This window comes from Xyrauchen texanus, chromosome 14, assembly GCF_025860055.1.
Source record: "Xyrauchen texanus isolate HMW12.3.18 chromosome 14, RBS_HiC_50CHRs, whole genome shotgun sequence".
In the NCBI taxonomy this organism is placed as follows: domain Eukaryota; kingdom Metazoa; phylum Chordata; class Actinopteri; order Cypriniformes; family Catostomidae; genus Xyrauchen; species Xyrauchen texanus.
The window spans coordinates 16,463,903-16,491,091 of NC_068289.1; the positions used below are offsets into that span (position 1 = coordinate 16,463,903).

Here is a 27,189-nt window from a genome sequence, read left to right on the forward strand (position 1 = left end):
GGGCACGGGACTTACACACAGAGGAATGTTTGCTGGCCGTGTAACAGAGCGGGCAGAGAATGGGCACGCCAGCGCATTTGTGGGCGCCTTCATTGACTCTGACGCTCGAGCGGTTCAGTAACCGCTTTATGTGAGCGTGCTCTGGTGGGGACACGAGACATGCAGTGCTTGTGTGCAGAAGTGAACACTGGATTGTGGGCACATTTTCTACACATAGGGCTGGTCGTGTGACAGAGCGGGCAGAGAATGGGCGCGCGACGCATTTGTGGGCGCCTTCATTGACTCTGGCGCTTCGAGCGATTCAGTAACCGCTTTATGAGAGCGTGCTCTGATAGGGGCACGGGATGTGTTATGCTTGTGTGTAGGGGCGAACACTGGGTTTTGGGCACTTTTTCTACACATAAGACATGTTTGCTCTTTACAAGATTTATTTGGGTCGCCGTGAAAACGGCGTTTGAGTGCAGAGCAAGCGGGCAGTGTCACCGGCTTGTTGGCTGCTAAATTCACCACTGTAGTAGCCTGAGAGAAGGGGACTGACAGGGGCAAAGCTTTGACGGTGGTCCAGCCGCGGCGGACTGAGCCGTCGTTTGTTCAACAAAGTTAGGAAGACTTCGGTTGCTCTGGTTTCAGCGTTACCTTAAATCGAGGCCCGCTGGGCGGCGGTCTGCGGCGGCTGTCTGAGCGCTGATCGAGGGCAGCCGCCCTGTCGACGCTGAGAAGTCTGAGTTTGTTGAACTGGGCGCTGTGAAGAGGCTCGTGCAGGAGGCTGATCACGTGAGCGGCCTGCAGAGGAGCTAAGCGACGCGGCAGGAAGAGGTTCATGGCTTGGGTGGCTTTCTGGACTTCTGAGAAGCGGTCAACAATGCCACTCACCGCGGAGCCGAAGAGACCGGTCGGAGAGAGCGGTGCGTTGAGGAACGTGGAGCGCTCTGCTTCTCCCATGTCGGCTAGTGTTAGCCATAAGTGTCTCTCGGTCACAGTCAGCGAGGCCATGCACTTCCCTAGAGCTTGGGCTGCAGCTTTGGTAGCCGAAGGGCGAGGTCTGTTAGCGCCAGTAGATCAGTAACTGCCTCTGGGTGCCTGCCTTTCTCATCCCACTCCCGAAGAAGGTCTGCTTGTAGGATCTGTAAAATGGCCATTGAGTGCAGAGCAGATGCGGCTTGGCCGGCGGCGGAATAGGTGCGGCCAACATAGGCGGAAGTCGCTCTGCAGGCCTTAGACGGGAGCACAGGCTTGGAACGCCATCTCGCGGAGGGCGGACAAAGGTGTGCTGCTACCGAGTCCTCGACCGGGGGGATGGACGAGTAGCCTCTTTCAGTGGCGCCGTCCACCGACGCGAGAGAGGTGGAGACGTGGGAACGGGTCCTGGCTGAAAAAGGAGCGTTCCACGACTTTGCAAGCTCCGTATGTAATTCCGGCAGGAAGGGAGCGGCCCGGGCCGCGGGTGTAGAGCGGCGATGGCTTTGAAGAAAGCAGCCGTCGAGTCTGTTGGGTGCCTGCTCAGGGGGCGGTGACCACTCGAGCCCGAGGCGGTCGACGGCCTGTGTGAGGAGTCGTGTTAACTCCCCTTCGACTCCGCCGTTGGTCCTGCTCGATTCCTGGGCCGAGGAGGAGGCTTGGGAGCCTGACCACTCCTCACTGTCCGAAGCCATGATGGAACAGCGGCCCTTATCCTCCGCCTCGTCATCCGAGATGGCAGCAGTGCGGCCGCTCGGTGGCAACTGCGCGGCGTCCGGGGCGGGGAGGGTAAAGCGATGCTCGAGGGAGAGGCTCGGCGAGGCAGTCGCTTCAACCACAGTTTCCGGCAGCCTTTGTGAGCGGCGCTTCTTCCTGCGCGGCTGAAGGTAAGCGGCGCGGCGGTTTCTGCTTTGAGCGCTCGAGTCGAGCCCGCAGGGTCGACATCGGTAGCTCCTCGCAGAATCGCATCCGCCTCAGTGAGGGCGAGCTCTGCGTGCCCCAGTCCCAGGCAGACAGCGCCAGATGATGTGGCGGTCTCCTGTGCTGAGAAGGGCGCGACATGAGGCGCAAGTGGGCGAGGCATCTTGAAAAAGACGCTCGTACTCTTTTGTGAATAGTTCGTGAGAACTAGCTTGCTGAATAAAAGGATACGTCGTCGGATGGCGTAGCTTCGCAGGATGGCTGAAGGTGGCTGAGACGGCCGGCTTCTTCTAGCGCTGTCCACGCTTGCTTGATGCCCCTCGAACGGCGACGCGGCTTCCAGGTCAGCGATGCGAAGAGCTTCGCTGAAGAGATGAAAATCAGGGTTCCAGCCTACGAACTACGCTTATATGCACTCTAGTCACGCCCATTTTGGCGGGCTTTGATGCAGTGAGCGCGCGGACGCCTCTCATTGGATGCGAGTTCGCCCAAGCTCGTCTATAGGCTGCAGCAGTTGCCACAGAGCAACCTATGAGCTCGCTAGCTAGCCCGCTCAAGGTCTGCAGTTGCCGCACTGCGTTGACAATGGATACAAAAATTAAGGATAATTTTTTGGCTTCAATATCTCAGAAAAGATTAATCTTTCCCGTAGCGTAAGCTAGCTTACGCAATACGAGAGAACCTCTCGTAAGAGAACCAACTTGAACACCCTAGAATCACCCTAGCAACCACTTAAAGTCCTCTAACAAAACAACCACATAGCAATGCGCTAAAACCACTCAGGAACCCCTAGAAACGCTGTTGTAACACTCTAGAAAAAACCTAGTACCCCCAAACAACCACATTGAAATGCACTAAAAACCACCTAGAACACCCTAGAAATGCCCTAGCCCCACCCTAGCAACCACTTAGAACCCACTAAAAAACAAAACATAGCAATGAGTTAAAACCAGTCCCTAGCATTGTGGAGGTGAGTTTAGATGTAGACAATGTAGAAATCTACTTTTCTTTCCCTTTTTTTTTTTTTAAACGTTTTAATAAAATAACAAACCTAGCCTATGTTTTTAATTTTTATAATACAAATAAAGTAAAATACAAATTCATGCAGTTTTTTTTTTTAAACAATTGGATTTAAAATACATTGCCCAAAGGCCTTTGCGCACCAAATGTTCTGCACGATTTCTCGATTCGATCAACATTTTAATTGAAACAATAGATTCCTAATGATCCATTCTCACCTGGAGTGAACATTCGTGCCGAATCTCGCAGTGACAAAGCAAACCTTTTTTTTTTTTTTTTTTATGGAAAGTGTCGTTTTTTTTTTTTTTCTTTGCCCAATGAAGAACTAATAATAATTTTTAAGCTTTAGATTAAGTGTCAGAAGCCATTGTAGTTACCAGATCCAGAGCAACTGGTGGCAGTAAAACACATAAAGCTCTTGACCACCAACTTTAAATTAAATTAAATGCTGAAGTTACTCAAGGATGAAATCCTAAAACAGCAGTGAAGATGTTTATTTTTTGTCATATGGGTTCTCTTAACATGTCTCTTAACATGTAAATGATATTGCTGCATCACTGCCTTACATCCCCTTTAAAAATGATATGATATTATGTGGATTGTCTTCATAATTTATTCCATATTGCTTTGTTTTCCTTTTGTATTTAATTTTACATGAGTTCTCTTATATCTTTAATATAATATACTTCGCTGCATCTTTACCTTTGTATCACTTTTTAAATAAACAACTTTATGGATCTTAAATGTTTTTCTTCTCCAAATATTAATAATACTGTTGCTGTGACTTTCAGTGCACTCTGTGTGCCTTTTGAATTCCAAAAACAAAATTGCTGTGCTATTTTTAATAGTCGTTAACAGCCTCGTCTGTCAGTAAGTATTAAAGTATTTAATAATGGGTCAGACTGAAGATGGGTTCTGTTACATTCCTCCTGACCGGCAGAGACAGTGTTACAATAATGGATGATCGCAGCGCCAGCCAGAGAGGTCGAAAAAGTATACCAACAAAGTTATGTAGTGACGTAGGCTGAGCTGAGGGAATTTTAAACACTGCAGCTCGGCACCCAGCCTCTTTCTCTTTTCCGCCTTCGGATTAGGTCATATAGTGTTCATTGCATTATCTAGTACAGTTATTTTCTCGGAGCAGCGAATACTCATCCTCACAATCTGTGACGATATGGTTTTGATTTGGATTGGTTTGTTCTCTACAGACTTCAATCTGTGAGTTTTAAAAAAAAATGTATACGGAGCACATTTATATGGTTGGTTTCACTGTGCCTCTCGTTTCTATCCGGGGGGTGTCATCCATGCTTTGGGCTAGGTTCTACTTTAGCCCGGATCTTTGTTGGTGTATTACTGTCTGTTGAATTAATGAGCTGTTGGATTTGAGCTGCTGTGTTTGTGTGCATCACACATTGTCCCCGCTATGTTCTGTGTTTATATTTCTTTCTCGTTACACCTGTCAGTGAAGTGCTTATGGATCTGTGCATTTGTCTGAGAGACAGTTGTGTTTTGCTGATCCGGACTGCAACCGGGAAGGTACAACTGGAACGGTTTCACAGCAGAGACAACAAAAGCACTGTGCCTCTGCAGCTGCTGGCACACCTCTGGCTAAGAAAAGATCTACTACTTAAGTCAGTTGTTTGCCAGAGCATGTTTGTGAAAAAAGTTTGCCTTTGGCCTTTTCTCAGATATGGCGGAGATGAAGCGACTCCTGCAGTCCCTTCAACCAGCAGACTTGGTCTCTACAGCCACCTTGGGCCCCACTGAGGATGTTCAATCACGTTTATCAAATGTAGAGGTTACTGCCTCTCCTTATCTTTCTCATAGCTCCCACCTTGACACTATGTCCATGTGTGCTTCTAAATTTCAGCAGCACATTGGCCCTGAAAATGCCGGGTTTGATGATCCACCAGATGTGCCAGCTGAATCTGACTTTGGGTGGCTCTGGAGGATCACACCATTTTTCATGGACCGTTTCACCTCCAGTGGTTGACACATTGACAGTGCTTCAGATGGCAGTGGCTCATCTCAGTCTTGATCAGCACCCTGCCCATCCTGTTCAGTCCAATCGTCAGTCTCTGCCTACAGATACTTTTACTATGACTGCATGTAAAGACTTTTTGGCATAATTTTCTAGCACCCTAAAAGGATCAGGGATGGCCAAGAGGCGATCCAAAACTGCACGTACCTTAGATCCTATGGCTGAGGTGGAGGCCATTAGGGTGCGAAATGTGCCAGAAGTTGAACAGCCTTTCACCACATTGGTGGTGTCTCCGGATGAAGCATTGTGAGGGAATGTCTGATGCCCTAATGCCCAGTGTGTCCACACAGATTCTTTTCTCAAGAAAGCATACAAGTCAGTTGCCTTCATCACTTGTGCCAAAAACACTATCTGCCAACTGATTCTTGTGGCCACTAGCTCTTTAGAGTCTGTTGAAGTGGACCCCTGTGTTTCACAGTTCTTGCAGAAAGCCTTACTGGCCATGGGTCACGTGACACAAAAACTATACACACTCACTGTGATGCTTCTAACAGCTTGTTGGCAGGTATGGCTTGCTCAGGCCAGATTACCTGAGGACTGCAAAAGGAACTTGAGGGACCTACCCATCGTTCCTGGTCATATTTTTTTTCTGAATGTCTTGGAAAAGAGCTATCTGCAACCACCCAGCAAATAACACGGATGCAACATGCCCCAAATTTCACACTACACCTGCTCATTATCATTACACGTCTACACAGCCACGTTTCTGACAAATTCCCACCAACCGGCCTCACACCCAGCAGAGATTTCATTGCTTTTACGATGTCCACAACTTCAAAAGGCCGGATTTTCAAGGCCTGAGGCGTTCAGGCCGGTAGTCAGATGCTTCTAAGCTCGTCATCTGAGTTACTGGAGAGACAGTATCAGACCCTTTGGTCTTGGCGACTCTTAACAAAAGGTTATGCTCTTTAATTCCGACTCCGGCCCCTGATGTCAACTGTGGTGGTAGACTTAGTCCATTCAGCAGCTCTGTCAGGAAATTGTTTCCTTGTTAGAGAAGAGAGCAAGTTCCCTCCTGTTGGGAGGTGGTAACAACTGATTCATCCCTCACAGGTTGGGGTGCAGTTTGGAACCAAAGAGGCATCAGCGGCCAGTGGTCAGAAACCCAGTCTATGGATTACATCAGCCTTCTGCAGTTGAATGCTGAGCTGTAGTCTGCAAACAGCATTCTCACATATGTATTCCTTTTTTCCAGGTGGGAGAGTGCAGTGTGTAGTGTAGATGCAATGGCATCATCAGTGGAGTGGTTGTTGCGGTAAGCAAACCGCAATGAGTCCAGTGAGGCAGGCAGCTTAGAGCAGATGTAATCTTTGATAAGCCTCTCAAAGAATTTGCTGATGATGGGGGTCAGAGCAACATGATGCCAGTCATTTAAGCAAGTGATTTTGGATTGCTTTGGTACAGGCACAATAGTGGATGTTTTGAAGCATGTGGGGACCACGGACAAGGAGAGGGAAAGGTTAGAAAATGTCAGTAAAAACAACAGCTATTTAGTTTGTGCATGCTCTTATGACGCGGCATGGAATGGTCTCTCCACGAGGGTGGTGTTATTTCCATCAAAACGAGCATTAAAATGTATTAAGCTCATCCGGGAGAGAGGCAGCGGTGTTCTCGGTCGAGTTTTTATTCCCTTTGAAGTCTGTGATGAAATTAATTCCATGCCACATGCTTTAGAGTTGGTGGTGTTGAACTGTCCTTCAATCTTATACCTATACTGGCGTTTTGCTACTCTGGGCATAACTGGCTTGTTTATGCTCCTTCGCATTCCTGGAATTAAAAGCAGAGGTCCACTCATTAAGTGGCACACGAACGTCACTATTATTCCAATGTGTCTGGTTAGGGTAGATCCGTATTGTTTTGGTCGACACTACATCATCTATGCACTTCCTAATGAAACACGTTAGGGTATCAGTGTAGATGTCTTCAACAGAGGCAATCCAAAACATCTCCCAGTCCACGTGATCAAAACAGTCTTGTAGTGTAAAATCTGATTGGTCCAACCAGAACTGGATCATTCTGAGGGCGGGTGCTTCCTGTAAGTGTGCAGAAGCAGAATGGAAGAATGGCGGGTGGGGGAGGGACTTGTTGCCATCCTGGAAGGGAGAGTATGGTCCAAAACCCGGTCCCCTCGTTTGTTGAATCTGATGTGTTGGTAGTATTTTGGTGCTATTGACTTGAAGTTGACTTTGTTGAAGTCCCTGATCACAATGAACGTGGCCTCAGGGTGTGTGGTTTCCTGCTCACTGTACTCCCATACAGTTCCTTGAGTTCCCGGTCTGTGTCGCTTATGGGGGATGTACACAGCTGTGATAATGACTGCTGTGAATTCCCTCTGTAGTCAGAATGGTCGACACAGAAGCATGAGAAATTCCAGATCAGGAGAGCAGAAAGACTTGATAGAACGTACGCTCCTCTAACCGCTCCAGGATTTATTGATCATAAAACATAAAGCACCTCTCCTGCTTTACCTGCAAGGTCTTTCACTCTGTCCGCTATGTGCACTGGGAACACCATCGGTTCGATGGCTAAGTCTGGAATCTCTGCAGACCAAGTTTCTGGAAGGCAGATAATGCAGCTGTCACTCATCTCTCATTGGAAATAGATCCATGCTCTCAGCTTGCAGAGCTTATTTAAAAGTAGAATGCTGGGTAGCGGTTGTCGATTGGCACAATGTCTTTGTCTGAAGAGAATGCTGGCTCTCCATCCCCTTTTTCAGCTGTGTTTCTGCAGCCGGGCTGCCCAGACAAAGGGCTCCACTGTCGTGTTTGAAAACAGTGGATCGGCATTGAGGTATTTAAAGTCCGGTTTTCGGAGAGCTATTGCAGAACCAATGTCAAAAAGTGTTTGTCTATTGTAGACAATAAGGCAGACACCATCCATTACAAAAAAAATAAGAAAACCCCATAAGAATTGTTGACAAAACAAACAAAAAACTGCAATATTGGGTCGGAGCTTGCAACGCAGCAGCCATACTCTGCGCCAACTTTAACTACTCTCCAGTTGGTTGTACGATCAGACAATACTTCAACTGTTATAAATCTCAACCATCAAAGGGGCATGAAGTGGAGGAGCTTGTTAAGGCTCAATCACAATCAAGGCGATCAATGCAAATGGTAAACACCCCCGACAGTGAGGTTTGATGTTAACAATTCATTCACTTTACTGCACGTTTGTAATGATACACAGGCGAGGAAACTCCTGGATAGTAAGGAAGAGTTAACATTTTCCTCAGAAGAAGAGCGAGACTCCTATTAACGTTTGTATTTTGAAGAGAGACTTGATCCAGCCGAGGATACAATTTTGGACGAGTAAGTCATTTAGTTTTCATTAGTTGACATGCTATTTTATATAAACATGTACATATTTTATTGACATGTGAAATATGTCCTAATAAGCAAGTTTTAGTTACATTTAAATGCTGTTTCGGCTAGAGCAGGTATTTAAATTGTATGCTGTATGATATACATATGATATGTAATATGATATTATATTTTATCTAGTGTTTATGCTGCCTCATTATCATCAACAAAGCTTGTGCTTGCAAATATCTGTTCAGGTGTAAATGAGTAAAATGCACTTTAAATATGCCCATATTAGAAAATCACCATCTTATAATGATTTCTGAAGGATCATGTGACACTGAAGACTGCAGTAATGATGCTGAAAATTCAGTTTTGATCACAAAATGCATTTTACAATATATTGAAATAGAAAACTGTTCTTTTAAATTGTAAAATTAGTTCACACAATGTTTTTACTGTATTTTGGATCAAATAAATGCAGTCTTGTTGAGCAGAAGAGACTTCTTTTAAACTGTAGTATAGGTCTTTAAGTAAAGTCTTTATGTAAAGAAAATGTATAGTCAGATTACTTTTAACTTAACTTGATTTTGATCATTTAAATCTTCTCACATTCATTCTCTTTTCTGTCACATTCCTCAGTGATAGGCCCAGGGGAGGGGTCTTTTGTCTCCTCAGGTGTGAATAACCTCAATATTCATGTTCATTCACGCCTCCTCGCATATGACCTTTCTAACACTAATTGTGTCTTACAAAAGTTAAATTAGTATATTGTTTTGTATGAATGAGTGATCAGGATGGTTTTCACATAATTATGTATCAAAAACTCTAGGCTACAAGATACAGTTCTCAAAAGGCTTGTGACAAATGTTTAGTATGTGTTATATGGCTTTAATTCAATTACTTAAAATCTAAGTTTTTTCAAAAACCATGCATAAACGTTATGTTCTCAAAAATACAAACCTGTACATACATGTTGCTCACATATTATTGTAGCAGAGTTTGTGCTGAATACGGTGTTATCAGACTTTAGCCATTAATATGTTTTTAAGCAACTGAAAAAAGCACAACTGTCAAGGCATGTCAAAACTTCTCCAGGGCCCAAAACACCCTCAGACCCCATAGGGTTAAACGAATGCCTACTAGACGACTAGGGAAATCTTTGGGGGCAGCCCTAATTTAAAGCACAAATTTTGTTTTTTAAACCATATATAGGGCACAACAGTCAGGACTTTTGGTGGAAAAATCTGAAATGGTCTCGGAGACACCTTCATTTTAGATCCTCATTTTGCTACCCGAGGAATTCTTCTCACACTCGCAGTGAACCTAGTTTACTGTCTATGGAAGTGTCTAATGGCCAGAAGTTAGTGCCAAAAAACAGCTCATATTGGGTTAAATGTATTTAATCAGTGTAACTGGACACTATGGGTTTGATGATCTGGTTGACTAGTTTTATAGCAGTTTCGGTGTAATTCCGTTCATCTTAAATCATGAATGCTAAGTTGTGGCAAGATATCTCTGTTGTAATGTATTAGATTGATCTGTTTTCATAAAACAAGCAGATCACATGAATTCTCTCTCTCTTTTTTTCTGTAGCAGTAAACTTTATAAAAAGTACTGTGTTCAGTGTGCTTTCTGTGCTTGTCTCATCTCACCTTGCTCACCCCACTTGGAGCAAATGCATTAATCCACCTACTGAACGCCTACATTACTGCACTTTCTCTAGAAGGGTGCTTTGCAAACCATAATCAACATACTCCTCATGAAACATCATGTTCATTTTTGTATGTAATTGCCGTTTTAATGTATTTCTTTAAAGGCAGAGGAGAAATGTTGTCTTTTTTTTTAGAGGGTTGGGTCTCCGGGGACACAAATGTTTATGCAGTAGATTTACTTCCTCTAAATCACTGCAACTTTTTATAGAGGGCTTTGTATCTACTAGATCTGCAGATCAGATGGGGACTGTAAATGCTTGACTGGTGACAATCCTTCACAGACCATTAAACTCCTTTAAAAATTCTCCAATTCTTTAACTCCATTAAAGTCCAATTATTATTCTTTAGACAAAACTTGAGGCTTTAACCAATATAGGCTACGCCTAAAGCATAAAATGATTTCAACTGAATTATTTCAACTGGAATTATAAGTGTGTTGCCACCACAATAAGAGATTTTTATCTCTTGAAATATTTGCTTCTGTAGAAGCCATAAGTCAGTGTTATATCACCTTATTGTGAAGAACTACACTACGCATAATCCTGAAGAGTGAACCACAATCAGAAAAGTTGCTCTTAACTTGGCAATGGTGCATCACGATTCTTTCTCCAATGATTCCATCGCGCAGTGGCGCATGCCAGAGATGGAAATGGATGCAAAGACACGCATTAAGCGCATACACTAAATTAAAGCGCACAAACCAGCGACATCAAGTTGAGGTTATAGTTAAAAAAAATTATGAATATTAATGGCATAGATACATTTTATATAATAAATAAATATTATTAACAATGCTTAACAAAATAAATGTTAATAAAATCAGTTGATGTATTTGTGTTTTTAGATTTTTTTTTTATTGTGCTTTTAAGATATTTTTTTAGAAGGTTCTTAAGAAAAAAAAAACTGAAAAACTGTGATACTCTACTAAACTGTAAGTGTTTATTTAATCTTTGAATGTTCCATGTTTTGTTCACAGCTCAAACTAAATGTAAAAGGCCAGTTTATGTAATATGACCCATTCTGATTTTTGAGAACAGCTGTTAAATAAAAGCTGAAAGCTGATTTTAAAGAAATTTAAAAAAATAATTTATTGGAGGACGGGCATTGACAGGCAAATTTGGGCATTGTGATGCATCGAGAATCGTTTTTGAATCGAATCGTTACCCATTGAATCAGAATCGAATTGTGACGCCATTGAAGATTTACATCTCAAATGTCCAATGTAAAATCTGGGTCCTGAAGCAAAAACGGTTAAGAAGTACATTTACATTTATGCATTTGGCAGATGCTTTTATCCAAAGCGACTTACAGTGCACTTATTACAGAGACAATCCCCCCCAGAGTAACCTTGAGTTAAGTGTCTTGCTCAAGGACACAATGGTGGTGGCTGTGGGGATCGAACCAGCGACCTTCTGATTACCAGTTATGTGTTTTAGTCCACTACACCACCACCTCTCCGATAATAGATGACTTGTAAGAGGTAGCAGTTACAGGAACTAAGGGAACAAGGGGACAACTTATTCAGTAATAGTAAAACACGTGTCTGAAACGGAGGCCCTGACCAGGCGAAGAATGGCGCTATGCTGGTTGATGCAGAATACCAAGCCCAGCCTTCCATTACATTGTCGGTAGCAAAGGGAACAATGAGAGTTGATAAGAGTGACGACCTCTGTCCCTTCACCATCTCAGTCACATAGCCTATATCAATTGCTCTGCTTGTACACTATAAAGAGACTAACTGTCACTGTGAGAAGATAAATTAATCTTCTGTGGTTTTTAAAAACATTTGAGTTTAATTAAAGTGCAAACAGGCCAAGGTAACATCTCAACTGGTAATGTGAAACTCAACTTGAAATAGCATTCACAACCCATTTTACTTGTGTAGTTTGATGTATTTGTGAGTAAAACAGAATATTCAATGAGAAAAATTGTATGATGGGATGGTACTTGATTTTATCCATCAGGAATTGATTGGACCATGGGAAGTGGGTGTTACCTGCCACAAATTAATCCAAATGGTTGGAGGGAGAGGTTAAATGATCTAAGGATTTGTGCTAAAATATAATCTTTGTAATGATAAAATATTACGAAAACAACATTTGCTTTATTCCAAATAACTCGGCACCAATTCAAGGCGGGCATACACAGTGCTATTTTTGGTTGTCGTGCGAGCTCCCAAACGTTTTTTTTTTTCAGTTGGGGGAGATTGCGTGGAAATCGGGGGTGCTCGTGTGGTCACGACTCGCATCATGTGAGAGGAATTATGAGCAGAGCTAAGCCACTTACGAGTTGCTCATGACCTCCCGATAATATTTAAAAGTGTCTAAAAAAAATATGGGCCAATTTGACGATCTACCTGAAGTTGACCAATCAGTAGAAGGTGTTCAAACCACGCGATCAATGTAAACCGAGTGTTCATGAAGGTTTTACACATTTGGAGAAAATGGTTGTTAAAAATTGTGTTTTTCCCATAATATTCTCAACCACATCACTTGGAATGATTCAAATGAAATGCCATGCTGTTCTCTGCTCTTCAAACTAATCATTTGCCATATGGGTTTACTATCAATCTTTATCACTCTGACGGACAGTTTTTAAATTTCCATCATGATCTATTTTTATTCATCATACTTGCATTTGTTTCAGTTCTAGGGCTACATTTAGGGGATATAGCATGTGTTATAATCGTATATACACACGTTAGTGGATATGTGAGAAGATTTCTGGTGTGTCTGGTGAAACAGAGGACTTCTAGGTTGACAGTTCTACCTGTCAACAACCGCTGTGCTAAAACAAGATTTTTAAACTTTTGCTGCGTGTGGCTTTAAAGCACATTTATATGGACAAGACCTCACAAATCTTCTTCAGAATGTCTGCTCTCTACATGCAAGCAGTGACACAGATGAGAAGGATGTAGATGTAGCCTACATCTAAAGCTGAATAGTTAAGGTAGCCTACTCCACTAAAATAACTAAGTTCTGCACTATACGTCATGTTTGCGCTTAAACTAATCCAAGTATAACCACAAATTTTCTGCACTTTTTAATCTTGTACATTTTGTGCAGTTTATTATCATGCAGGACATCACACAGTTTCCCTTCGAAAACTGAATCTGTCAAATGTTGAACAGCATTTGTAATAAGTATCCTTTTTTCTTTTTTAATCTGCAGATGAGTTTTGTGCTAATGCAGCCCCCATGCCAGTCTCCTTTTTTTTTTTTTTTTTTATAAATCTCAAGCTACGAGGAATTAAAGCAATGTCCTCCTCTGGGTTTATGTTTTATAAAGATAAGTGGCACTAAAATTCAGGTGATTGCTCGATTTGCCAGGCCGTGAAGTCGTGTCATGTACGATTATACCTGTATGATTATCAGATAAACTGACTCATAACATGTGCTAGGGCTCATAACCTCAATAAGTGTCAGAACTCGCACCGTGTATGCATGGCTTAATTGTGCACATAGAAACGGGCATAGAAAGTAAATGGGCTGAAGTTTGATTTCATGTTAACTTTAATGAAGGATACAGCGATTGAGTTTGTAAAATTCTCCCAAAACACATGCATTTGAAGAAATAAAAATTGCGAAAGCTTATCCCTTGCTTGAAGGTTCAAGTGGAAATTATTGGTGATGAGGAATTAAAATGTGTGTGCTCAATTGAATGCTCAATTGAAACCTATTGGTAGGTAGCCTTGTAAACCCTCCATGAGCAAATTTATAAGGCTAAGATGCTCTTAAAAATAACAATATAAAGCTTAATGACATGTCTTTGAAAGCCCATTATCTTCATAGGCTTATTTTGGACATGTCCTAGCTTTATGAGGGCTTAGCAGAAATTCATAATATGTTACTTGCTGAAGCAAGAGACTGGATTGGATTTATGAAATGGCATTGAACCTGATACAAAAACTAAAGTTACTGTTATTTTTAATGATAGTAGAAGGAAAGAATCACAAGTCCTGGAGATGTGATCCAGGGATGCGTTCCATTCTACCAAGTCTGGCTCCTGTGGGATTGGAAAAGTCAGTCTGAGGGTTTAACCTGGAAATTGAGCAGACTCGCAGAGTGGTGTTTCAGGTCACTGAGCAATTTTTCAAGTACTCACAAAAGGCCACAATGGCTTTGCCCCATCAATCCATTTAGAGCCAGTCTATAGTTGCCACTATGCAGCCAGGTCTGTGTGTCTGACTCTTTATATAGTGGTCCGTATTCGATTAAACTCTTTTGTGTTGTTTACCTGGTCCATGGACTTTTCAGCATCAAATTGTAGGTTAAAAATTCAAACGTAGAGTGAAGTGTCAACCATTTTTATCATTAGGCTATGTGCTCTCATTATTGTAAATGGACAAAATAATACGAAATGTATATAAATATTTCAGTTAGAAATTTCACTTATTGCTGTACTGTAGACAACAGAATATTTAATTACATAATGTCAAGTTATATACATGCAAAATGGGACAATTTTCACTAGTTGACTTTAGTTAATGCATTATGAACAAATGTGAACTAATGAAAAATTTTATTTTCAAAAATTTACATCAAGATTAATAAATGCTGTACAAATATATTGTTTATTGATAGTTAATTATATCTAGGCATTTACTAATGTTAACAAATACAACCTTATTGCAAAGTGGTACTATGGTTTTATGTTTTAATAATTTTCAACACCTTTTGCCTTTTTAGTTGATTTTAAAGGGATAGTTTACCCAACAAATTAAAATTGCCATCCTTGATGTGTATGACTCTTTCTTCTGCAGAATACAAATAAAGATTTTTAGAATATCTCTGCTCTTTAGATCCAGACAATGCAAGTAAATGGGGACCAACATTTTGAAGGTCTAAAAAGCATATAAAAGGCAGTACAAAAGTAATCCATAAGACTCCAGTGGATTAATCCATATTTTCAGAAGCGATATGATAAAGAAACGGATCAATATTTAAGTCCTTTTTTACAGTTAATCCCTACAACTTTCACATTCTTCCTTTTTGGTTTTGTTTTTCCTTTGTGCATATCACCACCTACTGGGTCAAATATTGATCTGTTTCTCAACCACACATATTATATTGCTTCAGAAGACATGGATTAAACCACTGGAGTCGTATGGATTGCTTTTATGCTGCTTTTTATGGATCAGCCATTAATATGACAATCATTCATTTTATGCATTAAATTACTAAAAGAATAAGCAAAATGATTAACAAAATAGTTTTATATTTGGAGTAGCTATAGCATATCACATCGCAAGACATTTTGATTATTTTACTAAGGGTATGGATTCATTTAAAACTGTGGTGGATTAAAATGTTCTCATCCGTGCTTAAATATGTGTTATAAAATGTGATGGAGGGCCTATTTGATCTTAAGTTGTTGCAGTGTGTGTTTGTCTGGATGTGCCAGGGGGAAGCGAAGTAAATTTCTCTTGAAGGTTAGAAAGAGGGACTTTCTTCTCTACCTTGTCCGCAAGTGGAAAATCACACATGGCTTCATTCCAGGAATTTTAAATTATATATAATTGGTGTAGCTCTGTACAAATGTAGGCCAGCTTTAGAGTTTTGGATGTGGGCCATTTCAGAACAGTGACAGCCAGGCAATCCAGAGAAATAATAATGCTGATGTTACGCATGGTGGCTACATTTGTTTTTAGGGCAGTCGGGTGGCTAAAAATACTACCCGGCTTAATCTGATGGATTTATGAACGATTGTTGGGAACTCTGTGAGATCAATCTTTATTTGCTAATGCACATCAACTGCATTCAATTCAGGTATCAGGTCAGTGTGTCTGACCTGATACACTGAATGGTCCCCTTGTTAAAACCCAGCAAATCCTTTGCAAATGTCAAAAGAGGAAGGAGTTGGTAGTGTTTGAGATTTAAACGCCTTAACCTATACCACATACTTTTTGACTCAAACCTAAATCCAGGGCTGGTCTGGTAATCTGCCATACCAGGCATTTTCCCATTTTGCCGATGCACTTTGGGGCCGTTGCGAAACGGGCCGAATGTGCCGTGATAAGCATAAATGAGCCATCGCGTTATGCTGAACAGACCACAAAACGGCACCGTGATATGCAGAAAGGACAGCGACCCAAGTTAGAGCCTGAATTAAATTATTAGGACAATCAATATTTTCTTATCTTTGAATGGCAATGTTCTCGCTGGTGGCCTGCAAAAATAAACATGGAGTGTAACCAGTGTAGTCTGATTTGTAAACCAATTACTATTTTGAGGCAGTTAGTTTAATGAATTGGTAAAAAAACTCAAATTTGATCGGTTTAAATCAGTGGAATTATTCTCTGAATGCCTCAGAGTGGTTACTGAATTAGCTAGCATCTGATTCACCTATGACAATGTGTAGTTAAAGATATGCAAAAGAGTTAAAGTGTACAACCCCAATTCCAAAAAAGTTGGGACACTATGACAAATGCTAATAAAACCAAAAAGTGATTTGTAATTATATTCACCCTTTGCTAATTTTAAACACTACAACAAAATATTCTGACATTTTAACCTTGTGAATTTCTTTTTTTTTTTTTATGTACAGTAATAAAAAGTACTAATAACAATTTGACGAGTTGAAATAACAAGGCAGTGTGAATCAGGAGATGTTAAACTGGTGAGGCAATCGTGTCATAGCATAGGGAGCCTCCAAAAACAGCCTAGTTCCTTCAAGAGCAAGGATCATTCAAGACTTTGTCAATTTGTCAACAGATGTTGCCGAAAACCACTTCTTAATGTGCTTGATCTCTGATTCGTCAGATGTCACTGTCTTAAAAAACATAATCTGTAATGGATATCATGAACATGGGCTTGGGAATACTCAAGTAACCTTTTAACAAAGTAACCACAGTTTACTTTACTATACAAAGCAGAAGCCCTACATCAACACTGTGTAGAAGCACTGCCGACTTTTCTGGGCTCGGTCTCATCTTGGATGGAAAGTAGAACAGTGGAACCGTGATTTTTCAGTCCACATTAAAATAGTTTTTGAAAAGCACAGCCGTCGCATTCTCCAGGCCAAAGGAAAAGGACCATCCAAGCTGTTATCAGCATCAGGTCCAAAAGCAAGTGTCTGTATGGGCCAGAGGTGTGTCAGTGCCCATGGCATGGGTAACTTGCACATCTGTGAGGGCACCATTAATGCAGACAGATACGTAAAAATGTTGGAGCAGCATATACTGCCATTCAGCACCATCTTTTCCAGGGATGTCCCTTAATTTTTAGCAGGACAACTTCAAACCACATACTGGCCAAATAAGCAGAGAGTGCGGGTGCTAGATTGGCCTGCCTGCAGTCCTGACCATCTCCAATTGAGAATGTGTGGTGCATTATGAAGCGCACAATACGGCAACTTAGACTGCGTACAATTGTGCAGCTAAAGACCTTCATAATGGATGAATATGGGGGGGGTCCACTTTTTCTTGTGTCTTCAGTGCTCAAATGCATAAGTGTTATTAGAAGAAATTATGTTTCACAGTGGTAAACACTCGACTGACTTTTTTGGAGTGTGTTGCAATCATCTGATTTTAAATTACTTTACATAAACTCCAATGAAATTCACAAGATAAAGCATCATATATTGATTAGTTGTAGTGCTTTCAATATAGCAAAGGGTGAATATAATTTACAAATCACTCCTTTTTGTTTTTATTAGCGTTTCTCATACTGTCCCAACTGGAGTTGTATTAAAAATAGTATTGTTTTAACCAAAAATGCTTTATTGTTTTGGATTAAACAATTGGTAAATTATTCAATTTGAAAATCTCTGTGCTTTCATTCAATAAATCTGAGTGATATGCTGTCCTTGTTAGGAAGGGTAATCCCTCCTCTCCTGATCTGTAGATGTCAGCGACTCTTCTGAAGGTTTTAATATATTGTCCACATGCCTGAGTGCTTTTTCAAAATGCAGCTATGAATTTGGGCTACTAGGCTACCAGCACACATTCACATCGAGTTAGAGTTGCTGAGGATTGCACCAAGTGTTTAAAACGTTTAATAACAAAGACAGTATCCAAGTTTCCACTTCTAATGGTCTAATGTTTTCCTCTACTGTAGCTCTGGAATGCTTGCTCACACCTACAAGACTCTCTTAGAAATTGTTATTGAAAATAATGTTCTGTTCAGAGCATCACATCACATACTTGGTGGTGCCTGTTTATTACCTGGTTTCCTCCTGACCTGTTGCTTGTCCTTCTGCATGCAGAATCTTACACTCATTCATTCAACTCTGAAAGTATTAAGACATTTCACTGTTAGCTTGGCAACATGCTAATGACAAACTCTTTTGAAATCAATTGTTAGTTGAGTCTTCTGCTTTTTGAATGACACAGAGTTGTTGCCTATGTAGAGCGTTCAAAATCAGTCACTTATGAGGCTCTTTTTCATTTTGGTTGTTGCTGTAGAAGGCAACTTTCTATGTAGACAGTAGACTGCAAGGAAGCTCACTAGTTTTTAAAACAGAGCCACTAAGTTCTCCTGACACAATGTACTTGCAAAGCTTTGCATTCAATCTTTTAAAGAATTTGCTTCTTTGTACTTTTGTTTATTGTGAATTTAAAAAAAGACATTGATTGGATGATCAGGTCTTTAATTTGCTGGATTCTGTGAGAAGCATGTTTATTGGCTAATCATTTTGAGACTTCATAAGGCAAAGGAGCTTGTATTCAGAAGGACTAGTAAATTTTGCCAACAGTTGCTATGCAATGGAGTGAGCACACCCTGGAATCTTTAAAGAAGAACTGCTGAATATATCCAGGGCTTCTTCATCTCGATTTTGACCTTTATTCTGTGGTCTTCTCTGTCCTGTTTCATAGGTAACAACTGATTATAACCCAGGCTGCTAGGTTACAGCTGTTGCCAAGACACAAATTGAGCTAGACATAGAAATTAGTGTTCCTTCTAGAAAGACACATTCAAAAGCAAAGTTGATGCAAAACAGAAAAAGGAAATTTAGCGTCATTGTTCTACCCCAAGCAATTGGCTGGAATGATTGTAATTATCTTTAGTACGTGTCATAAGCAATCGATCATTGGCAAAACTATAAATGTAATAAATGTGGTACTTTGACAATGAATGTTAGTGTTTAGAGTGCATGTCAGCAGACTTGGGGCAAAGATGGCACCAAAAAAGGACCCAAATTGCATGCGTCACGTGTATGCCAAACATGTCCATATGCGATTGTGGTTAAAAGAGTAAAGTCTGAGTGCTCCACCGTGTTTGAGACCGAATGGCATATGTACTCCTTAAATGACATAACCAAACAGTAAATAATAATAATAGAATTCAGTGTTCAAACTTAATTTCAGCCATTTTAGATTTAACAATTGTTACTTACTGGATTCAAAATAAATGCAAGGAATCTGCTAAAAGATTTTAGCAGTATGACTATTTTATTAATAAATCCTTTCACAAACCATAGCCGATGCGGTTCGATGGTGATGATGGGGTCACGTTCTGACCTTCCATGTGTTTTGTTCATCTAGGATCATCGTTAGATAATATTTGACCATATCTGTCACAGCTGTTTCACTTTGGAAATTAAAAACAGCAGTTTGCAGTTGCGAGTAGTGCTGCACAATGAATCATATCGCAATCATGATGTCAGCCTGTGCAATTATATGACGGCAAATGCTGCGATTTTATTAAATAAATAAGTGCATGTGTGGACGTGATAGCCCATTCTCTCCGAGCTGTTTGCCCATTTTCTACACGGCTAATAAAAAGATGACCAGTCAGTCTCCGTTTAGGGAGTGGCACGTGTGGTCATGTCATGTGAGTTTCTGGTGTTCAGCGTGGAAATCAGGTGAAGATGAATGCCAAGCAGACCGACACTGAACTGGTGGGCAGTAAAAATATCACCGAAACAGATCACAGCTTTGCGATATATCTTTCTTTTATCCTTAATTAAAGTTCATGTAATATGGGAGCGTGGCATGTAAATGAACACAAACTCCAAAACTGTCATTCTCGGTTCGGTCACAGCCGCTTCAACCTGTCGCGGAAGAAACCCAGTCTGACCGGGAGAGATTTAAAGTTCCGCCGGCTTATGCGCACTCTAACACGGAGATGCTTGTCTCTCACCCCTGCTGTCTGCAACTTGCAATGTGTTGCATCATTGATGAGATCATCATAAGATCAATCTTATGTGAAAAATAACATTAAAATTTACAATAACGTGTGTGTGTGTGTGTGTGTGTGTGTGTGTGTGTGTGTGTGTGTGTGTGTGTGTGTATGTATGTATGTATATTTATATATATTATACACAACAACAACAGTTTTAGTGGTTTGAGTTAACCACACTTTTATATCCAGTTTCCTTTTCAAAAGATTTTATACAATGTTACATCCTGTTTAAATGTCCCTGTTTGTTTGGACAATCTTAGTTTCGTGAAAATTTGTATGTTCTTATTTATTGTTTATTTTATTTAGGTGTAATATTGAGAAAATAACAAGGTTGCAGTAATGCAAAGATATTATTTTATTTTGTAAAAATATTTTAATTTGAAAACACTTATAGTTGTTGCAAGTTTGAGTTGAAAAATACACATTTCAGCATTATCAGTAATCTATTTGTGCATTTTCCTTGATAAACAAGCAAGATTACTCATGATACCATTTGTTTATTATATCGCAATCGCATATCACAATATTAACCTCAATAATCGCAATATGACTTTTTTTCCCAAATCGTGCAGCCCTAATTGCGTGGTAAGTGGGTCTTGGTTTGTCAAAATTTGTCAAAGTCTGAGTTTATCCTGATCCACTGATCATGATTGAAATGTATAGAAGCCCAAATGCACAATAATCTTTTGGAAATGTGCTTTTTCAACTACACAATCAACACTTGTTGGGCACTTTCAGCTCAATTTGAGCAAAGTGCCCATAGATGGCAGTTAATTTCTCCGCTGACAAAATAACCCAGAAGTGCTGGAGTGGAGCATATGTTTGAAAACAGTAACATCATCTATATCAAAAAAATAAACCACAGTTATTTCAAAAACAGTGATGGTAGACAAAAGAGATCTATATCTAATCAGTAGGAATACACACAAGCGTTTCAATTTTGATTTTATAGGTAATGGCCATATTTGTCCAGATTGAGAATTTAATTCAGATAAATGCTTGTTTTTGACATAAATGGATGATGAAACACTTTGTGTTAGATAGAAATGTCCCTGAAAGTCAATTCAGTGGTCTCTTAATAATAATAAAATTCAAAACCCTATGAAAGTGTTCTTTCCTGTGTTGGTGCATTTTCTATGGAAACAGGATGTTTGGGTGGGACGTATTGAAGAGTTTATCTCTTTTATAAAATGATCAATTGCCTTTAGTGTACGTTAAAACCATAGACCATGATTTAATGCTTGCTATTGTCAATCAGAGGCAGGTTAAAGGTAATTTAAAATAAGTTTACTTCTAAAGCAATGGAAAGTGATTTTTGAAACATGAAATCATGACTACTCACGTGAGATGAAGAGTTAATTCATATCAGTAACTTTATAAAAGCTCTTTAATTGTACATGGAGCAGGGTCTCCTTATGGGGGATGCCATGTTAGCATCACATGACTAGCTGAATACTACTTGCTTAATCTCAGTTACTGCCCTGTTACTGGACACGTTTTTCTCATGGATTAAATTAATCCTGGTTTACAAAAGAACCCAGCAAATTCCTTCAGTGGCATTGGTAACTGAAAAACTACTGTTAACATCCAGGCCACTAGGTGTCAGTGTAAACTACACTTCGACATATTAAAAAAAATAACTGAGTGCACCTTTAATAATTTAAGGGAATTATCAATTTGCTAAATGTTTGATTGGACAAAATTTAAAGACACCACTGAATGCTTGTATCATCTTTTTTTAAATTTCCAGGAAGAGAAAGACTGTACATTTTAAAATGTGTTATATCTGCTCAAAGTTTTGACAATATTTACAATTTTACTAGTGTATATGTGTCCTCAAAGATAATCGACATGGACTTATTTAGATTTCATGGGGTCTTTAATTTCTGAAATTTATGTAAGGTATTATGATGGTGGCATGTCAGGGCTGCCAATTCTGAAAGCTGATGACTAACCCTGTCCTAAACTGCAGATACATTTTAAGATTAGGCATATTAAATTGCACAGTGGCAAGCTGGGATGCTTGTAAATGACTTGAAGGGCAGACAGGGATCTTGGCAACCTAATCAGTCCTAGATCTGCCATTAGTTCTTACATTTTAATCCTTCATTTACATGTAACATTTCATTGTCATGCTTCACAACATGCACGCAAATGAGGGCCAGACAATTTAAGTTATCAACAAACCACAGTGTGTTATTCTGTCTGGCTTTTGTTTGGGCCAAGTTTCTTTGCCAATGTTTGTATTATGAATAGGAATGGCAATGCAGGCTGCTTTTCTTTTAACCAGGAGAGGGGGGAGTAAAAATGTGGGTTGTTATTGGATGAGCTTTATGCTGAGCACTATATTTTACCATTGCCCACGAGTTTAAACAGGGTACAGGGGCTCAGTAAATCCTGGTATCAAGGCTTTGAATGCCATTTGAGGCCTCCTTTTATTCCGTTGTGCTATGGCACCTGTATTAGTGGCCAGAGAAGTCTGGTGAAAAGGAAAAATTGCCACCTCTAGCACTGTCTTTGTGTTCCTGTGTGCTGTACACTTTCACTGTTGTATTGTGAAATCATAATGGGTTTGCATAAACTTTATGCAGATACTTGGTTTATTTCTGCTGTCCACTTTGTTGAGTTAGAATGTAGCTTATTTTTAAATCCTCCATTCTCCATAAATGTCTTGGAGTATACAGGGGTCATCAGCCTGGACTTGTTTTTTTCATTACATAATTCCTATTAGAATATCTCGTGTCCATACTGTCCTGGACAAAACAGAACATGGCGGTCATCTAGTCATCTGCTGCTGTGCAAACGCAGACTCCAGAATGGAGTGGCTCCAAAAAGAATTTGGACACTTCAGCCACACTTAAAAACTTATAAATGTCATTACATTAGATAACAAAATATCAAACCAAGTGGTATTTATTTTGAAGAAAGACAGCACAAGCACACTTTTGAAGCAAAACGGTTCACCAAAAAAAAAAAAAGGTGACATGTGAAGTAAGAACTGATAAAAGCTCTCGCATCATTTGTTTGCAAATGCCACTTTGTCAGATATTTGTAATGCAATGACATTCTTAAATTTACATCCAAATACTTTGTGGACCACTGTATTTACATTGGTTTAGAACTATGTGCTCAAAGCTGGTGGTCAGATCCAGGTGCATAGTACATCTTTTATATGCAAATGTACCATGAAAAGTGCACTGAATGCTGGGATAGATAACCTGGAGAAATGTTGATCTGATATGTGATGTTTCTGTTTTTTTTTCTGTAGGGGGGGTTATTTCCAAAATGGAGGTGAAGACATCACTTCTCGACAATATGATAGGGGTGGGCGATATGGTTCTACTTGAGCCCCTGTCAGAAAACTCCTTCATCGAGAATCTAAAGAACCGGTTCGATCACAATGAGATCTATGTAAGTAACACTGAATCTAATGTTGAGAACATTATGCAACAGTTGGTGTAGAACCAGGGTCCAAAATTAACACTCACAAAGCAGCAAATGTGAGTACAAATCAGAAGTTGGCTGGTAAAATTTGTAGGAACTTCAACATAATACATTGTTTAAATCGAATTTTAAAGGTGCATTCAGTCATTTTTTCCTCAGTAAAAAATGAAACAAAGAATAATGAATAGTATTTTTTAATACATTTGAAGTCAGAAGCTTACATACAACTTAGCCAAATACATTTAAACTTAGTTTTTCACAATTCCATTAAATCATAGAAAACATTCCCTATATTAGGTCAGTTAGGATCACTACTTTATTTTAAGAATGTGAAATGTCAGAATAATTTATTTCAGCTTTTTGTTTTTTTCTTTCATCACATTCCCAGTGGGTCAGAAGTTTACATACACTTTGTTAGTATTTGTTTGTTTGCCACCTTGCTCGCACATGCTTTTTCAGTTCTGCCAACACATTTTCTATCAGATTGAGGTCAAGGCTTTGTGATGGTCACTCCATAATATTGACTTTATTGTCCTTGAGCCATTTTGCCACAATTTTGGAGGTATGCTTGCGGTCATTTGGAAGACCCATTTGAGACGAGCTTTAACTTCATGGCTGATGTCTTGAGGTGCTGCTTCAATATATCCACATAATTTTCCTTCCTCATAATGCCATCTATTTTGTGAAATGCGCAAGCCCCTCCTGCAGCAAAGCACCCCCACAACATGATGCTGCCGCCCCCATTCTTCGGCTTGCAAGCCTCACCTTTTTTTCCTCCAAACATAGAGATAGTCATTATTGCCGTTCCATTTTTGTTTCATCAGACTAGAGGACATTTCTCCAGAAAGTAAGATCTTTTTACCCATGTGCACTTGTAAACTGTAGTCTGGCTTTTTTATGGTGGTTTTGGAGCACCGGCTCCTTCCTTGCTGAGCAGCCTTTCATGTTATGTCGATATATATTGGGGCGGCTGTGGCTCAGGTGGTAGAGCGGGTCGGCTGCCAATCGCAGGGTTGGTGGTTCGAATCCCGGCCCACACGACTCCACATGCCGAAGTGTCCTTGGGCAAGACACTGAACCCCAAGTTGCTCCCAATGGTAGGTTAGCGCCTTGCATGGCAGCTCTGCCGCCATTGGTGTATGAATGTGTGTGTGAATGGGTGATTGGGACACAGTGTAAAGCGCTTTGGTAACCTCTGAGGTTAGAAAAAAGCGCTATATAAGTGCAGACCATTTACCATATAGGACTCGTGTTACTGTGGATATAGATACTCGTCTACCTGTTTCCTCCAGTATCTTCACAAGGTACTTTGCTGTTGTTCTGGGATTGATTTGCACTTTTTTCGCACTAAACTACATTCATCTCTTCCTGAGCGGTATGATGGCTGCGTGGTCCCATGGTGTATATACTTGCGTACTATTGTTTATACAGATGAACTTTGTACCTTCAACTACCTTCAGCCATTTGGAAATTGCTCCCAAGGATGAACCAAACTTGAGGTCTACAATTTTCTTTCTGAGCTCTTGGCTGATTTCTTTAGATTTTCCCCTGATGTCAAGCAAAGAGGCACTGAGTTTTAAGGTAGGCCTTAAAATACATCCAAAGATACACCTCAAATTCAGTACACCTCCTATCAGAAGCTAATTGTATAAAGGCTTGACACAATTTGCTGGAATTTTCCAAGCTGCTTAAAGGAACAGTTAACTTGGTGTATGTGAACCTCTGACCCACTGGAATTGTAATAGTCAATTAAAAGTGAAACAATCTGTCTGTCTAAACAATTGTTGGAAACGTTTCTTGTGTCATGCACCAAGTAGATTTCCTAAATTATTTGCCAAAACTATAGTTTGCGTATAATAAATCTGTGGAGTGGTTACATTTTTTTTATTTGAATGACTTCAACCTAAGAGTATGTAAACTTATGACTTCAACTATATATATATATATATATATATATATATATATATATATATATATATATATATATATATATATATATATATATGAAATCATGACAACTCCTATTAAAATGATATCTCCAGTCATATCAGTAACCTAATAAAAGCTGTTTTATTCTACATGGAGAGGGTCCGCACGTGGTGCTGTTAGAATCACATGACCAGCCGAATACTACTCGCTTAATCTCCGTAACCATCCTGTTATCGGACACTTTCACTCATTGATTAAAATAATGACGGCTGATTGTGAATACTTCATTTCTACAATGGCATCTGAAACTGAAAACTATTGATTTGAAATTATGCAGCATCCAAGCTGCTAGGCATCAGTGTAAGTCCAAGATGACACAAAGACAAAAGTTGCTGAGTGCACCATTAAGGATGCTGGCGACATATACATGGAATATTCTTTATACTATGCCACCCAAATGAAAATATAAAGAACAAATTCACGATGGGTAAAGTTTCACTGAGAGAGACAGTCCAAGTAACACAAAGACTTATGCTGTTGGTCATATGAATATGCAAGGGGAAAACAAGTAAATAATTATGTTGTCATAGGAAAAATATACACCGATCAGCGACAACATTAAAACCACCTGCCTAATATTGTGTAGGTCCCCCTCGTGCCACCAAAACAGCACCAACACGCATCTCAGAATAGCATTCTGATATGATATTCTTCTCACCACAATTGTACAGATCGGTTATCTGAGTTACTGTAGACTTTGTCAGTTCAAACCAGTCTGGCCATTCTTTGTTAAACTCTCATCAACAAGGCATTTCTATCTGCAGAACTGTTGCTCACTGGATTTTTGTTTTTGCTCAATTAAGAGTAAATTCTAGAGATTGTTATGCATGAAAATTCCAGGAGATCAGCAATTACAGAAATACTCATGTTTGCCCATCTGGCACCAAAAATCATCCATGAGGTTATCTAATCAGCCAATTGTGTGGCTGCAGTGCATACATTCCTGTAGATACAGGTCAGGAGCTTTAGTTAATGTTCACATCAACCATAAGAATGGGGAAAAAATGTGATCACAGTGATTTGGACCGTGGTATGATTGTTGGTGCCAGATGGGCTGGTTTGAGTATTTTTTAACTGCTGATCGCTTAGGATTTTCACACACAACAGTCAGAATGGTGACAAAAACAAAATGCATCCGATGAGTGGCAGTTCTGTGGATGGAAATGCCTTGTTGATGAGAGAGGTCAACAGAGAATGGCCAGACTGATTCGAACTGACAAAGTCTACAGTAACTCAGAAAACCGCTCTGTACAGTTGTGGTGAGAAGAATATAATCTCAAAATTCTATTTTAATGTTGTGGCTGATTGGGATACATCGATGAGCCAAAACATTATGACCACTTGCCTAATATGCTGTTGGTCTTCCGTGTGCTGCCAAAACAGCGCCAACCTGCTGAGGCATTGACTCTACAAGACCCCTGAAGATGTCCTGTGGTATCTGGCACCAAGACATTAGCAGCAGATCTTTCAAGTCCTGATCGTTGCGAGGTGGAGCCGCTGTGGATCGGACTTGTTGGTCCAACACATTTCACAGATGCTCAATCGGATTGAGATCTGGGGAATTCAGAGGCCAGGGCAACACCTAGAACTCTTCAACTCCCAAACAATGTGTGCAGTGTGGTAGGGCACTTTATCCTGCTGAAAGTGGCCACTGTCATCAGGGAATACCAGGGAAGGGGT

At 40.2% G+C, this 27,189-nt stretch overlaps 1 protein-coding gene across 3 annotated transcripts in view; it reads left to right on the plus strand.

Annotated features, from left to right (window-relative positions):
- Positions 1-27,189, plus strand: part of LOC127654692 (unconventional myosin-Ib-like) — a 146,717-nt gene that overhangs the window by 5,538 nt on the left and 113,990 nt on the right. For all 3 annotated transcript variants that reach the window (XM_052141969.1, XM_052141971.1, XM_052141972.1), the window contains exon 2: positions 23,345-23,487. In XM_052141969.1, the coding sequence (XP_051997929.1) occupies positions 23,362-23,487 (126 nt within the window). In that variant the 5' untranslated portion in view covers positions 23,345-23,361. The remainder of the gene's footprint in view (positions 1-23,344; positions 23,488-27,189) is intronic.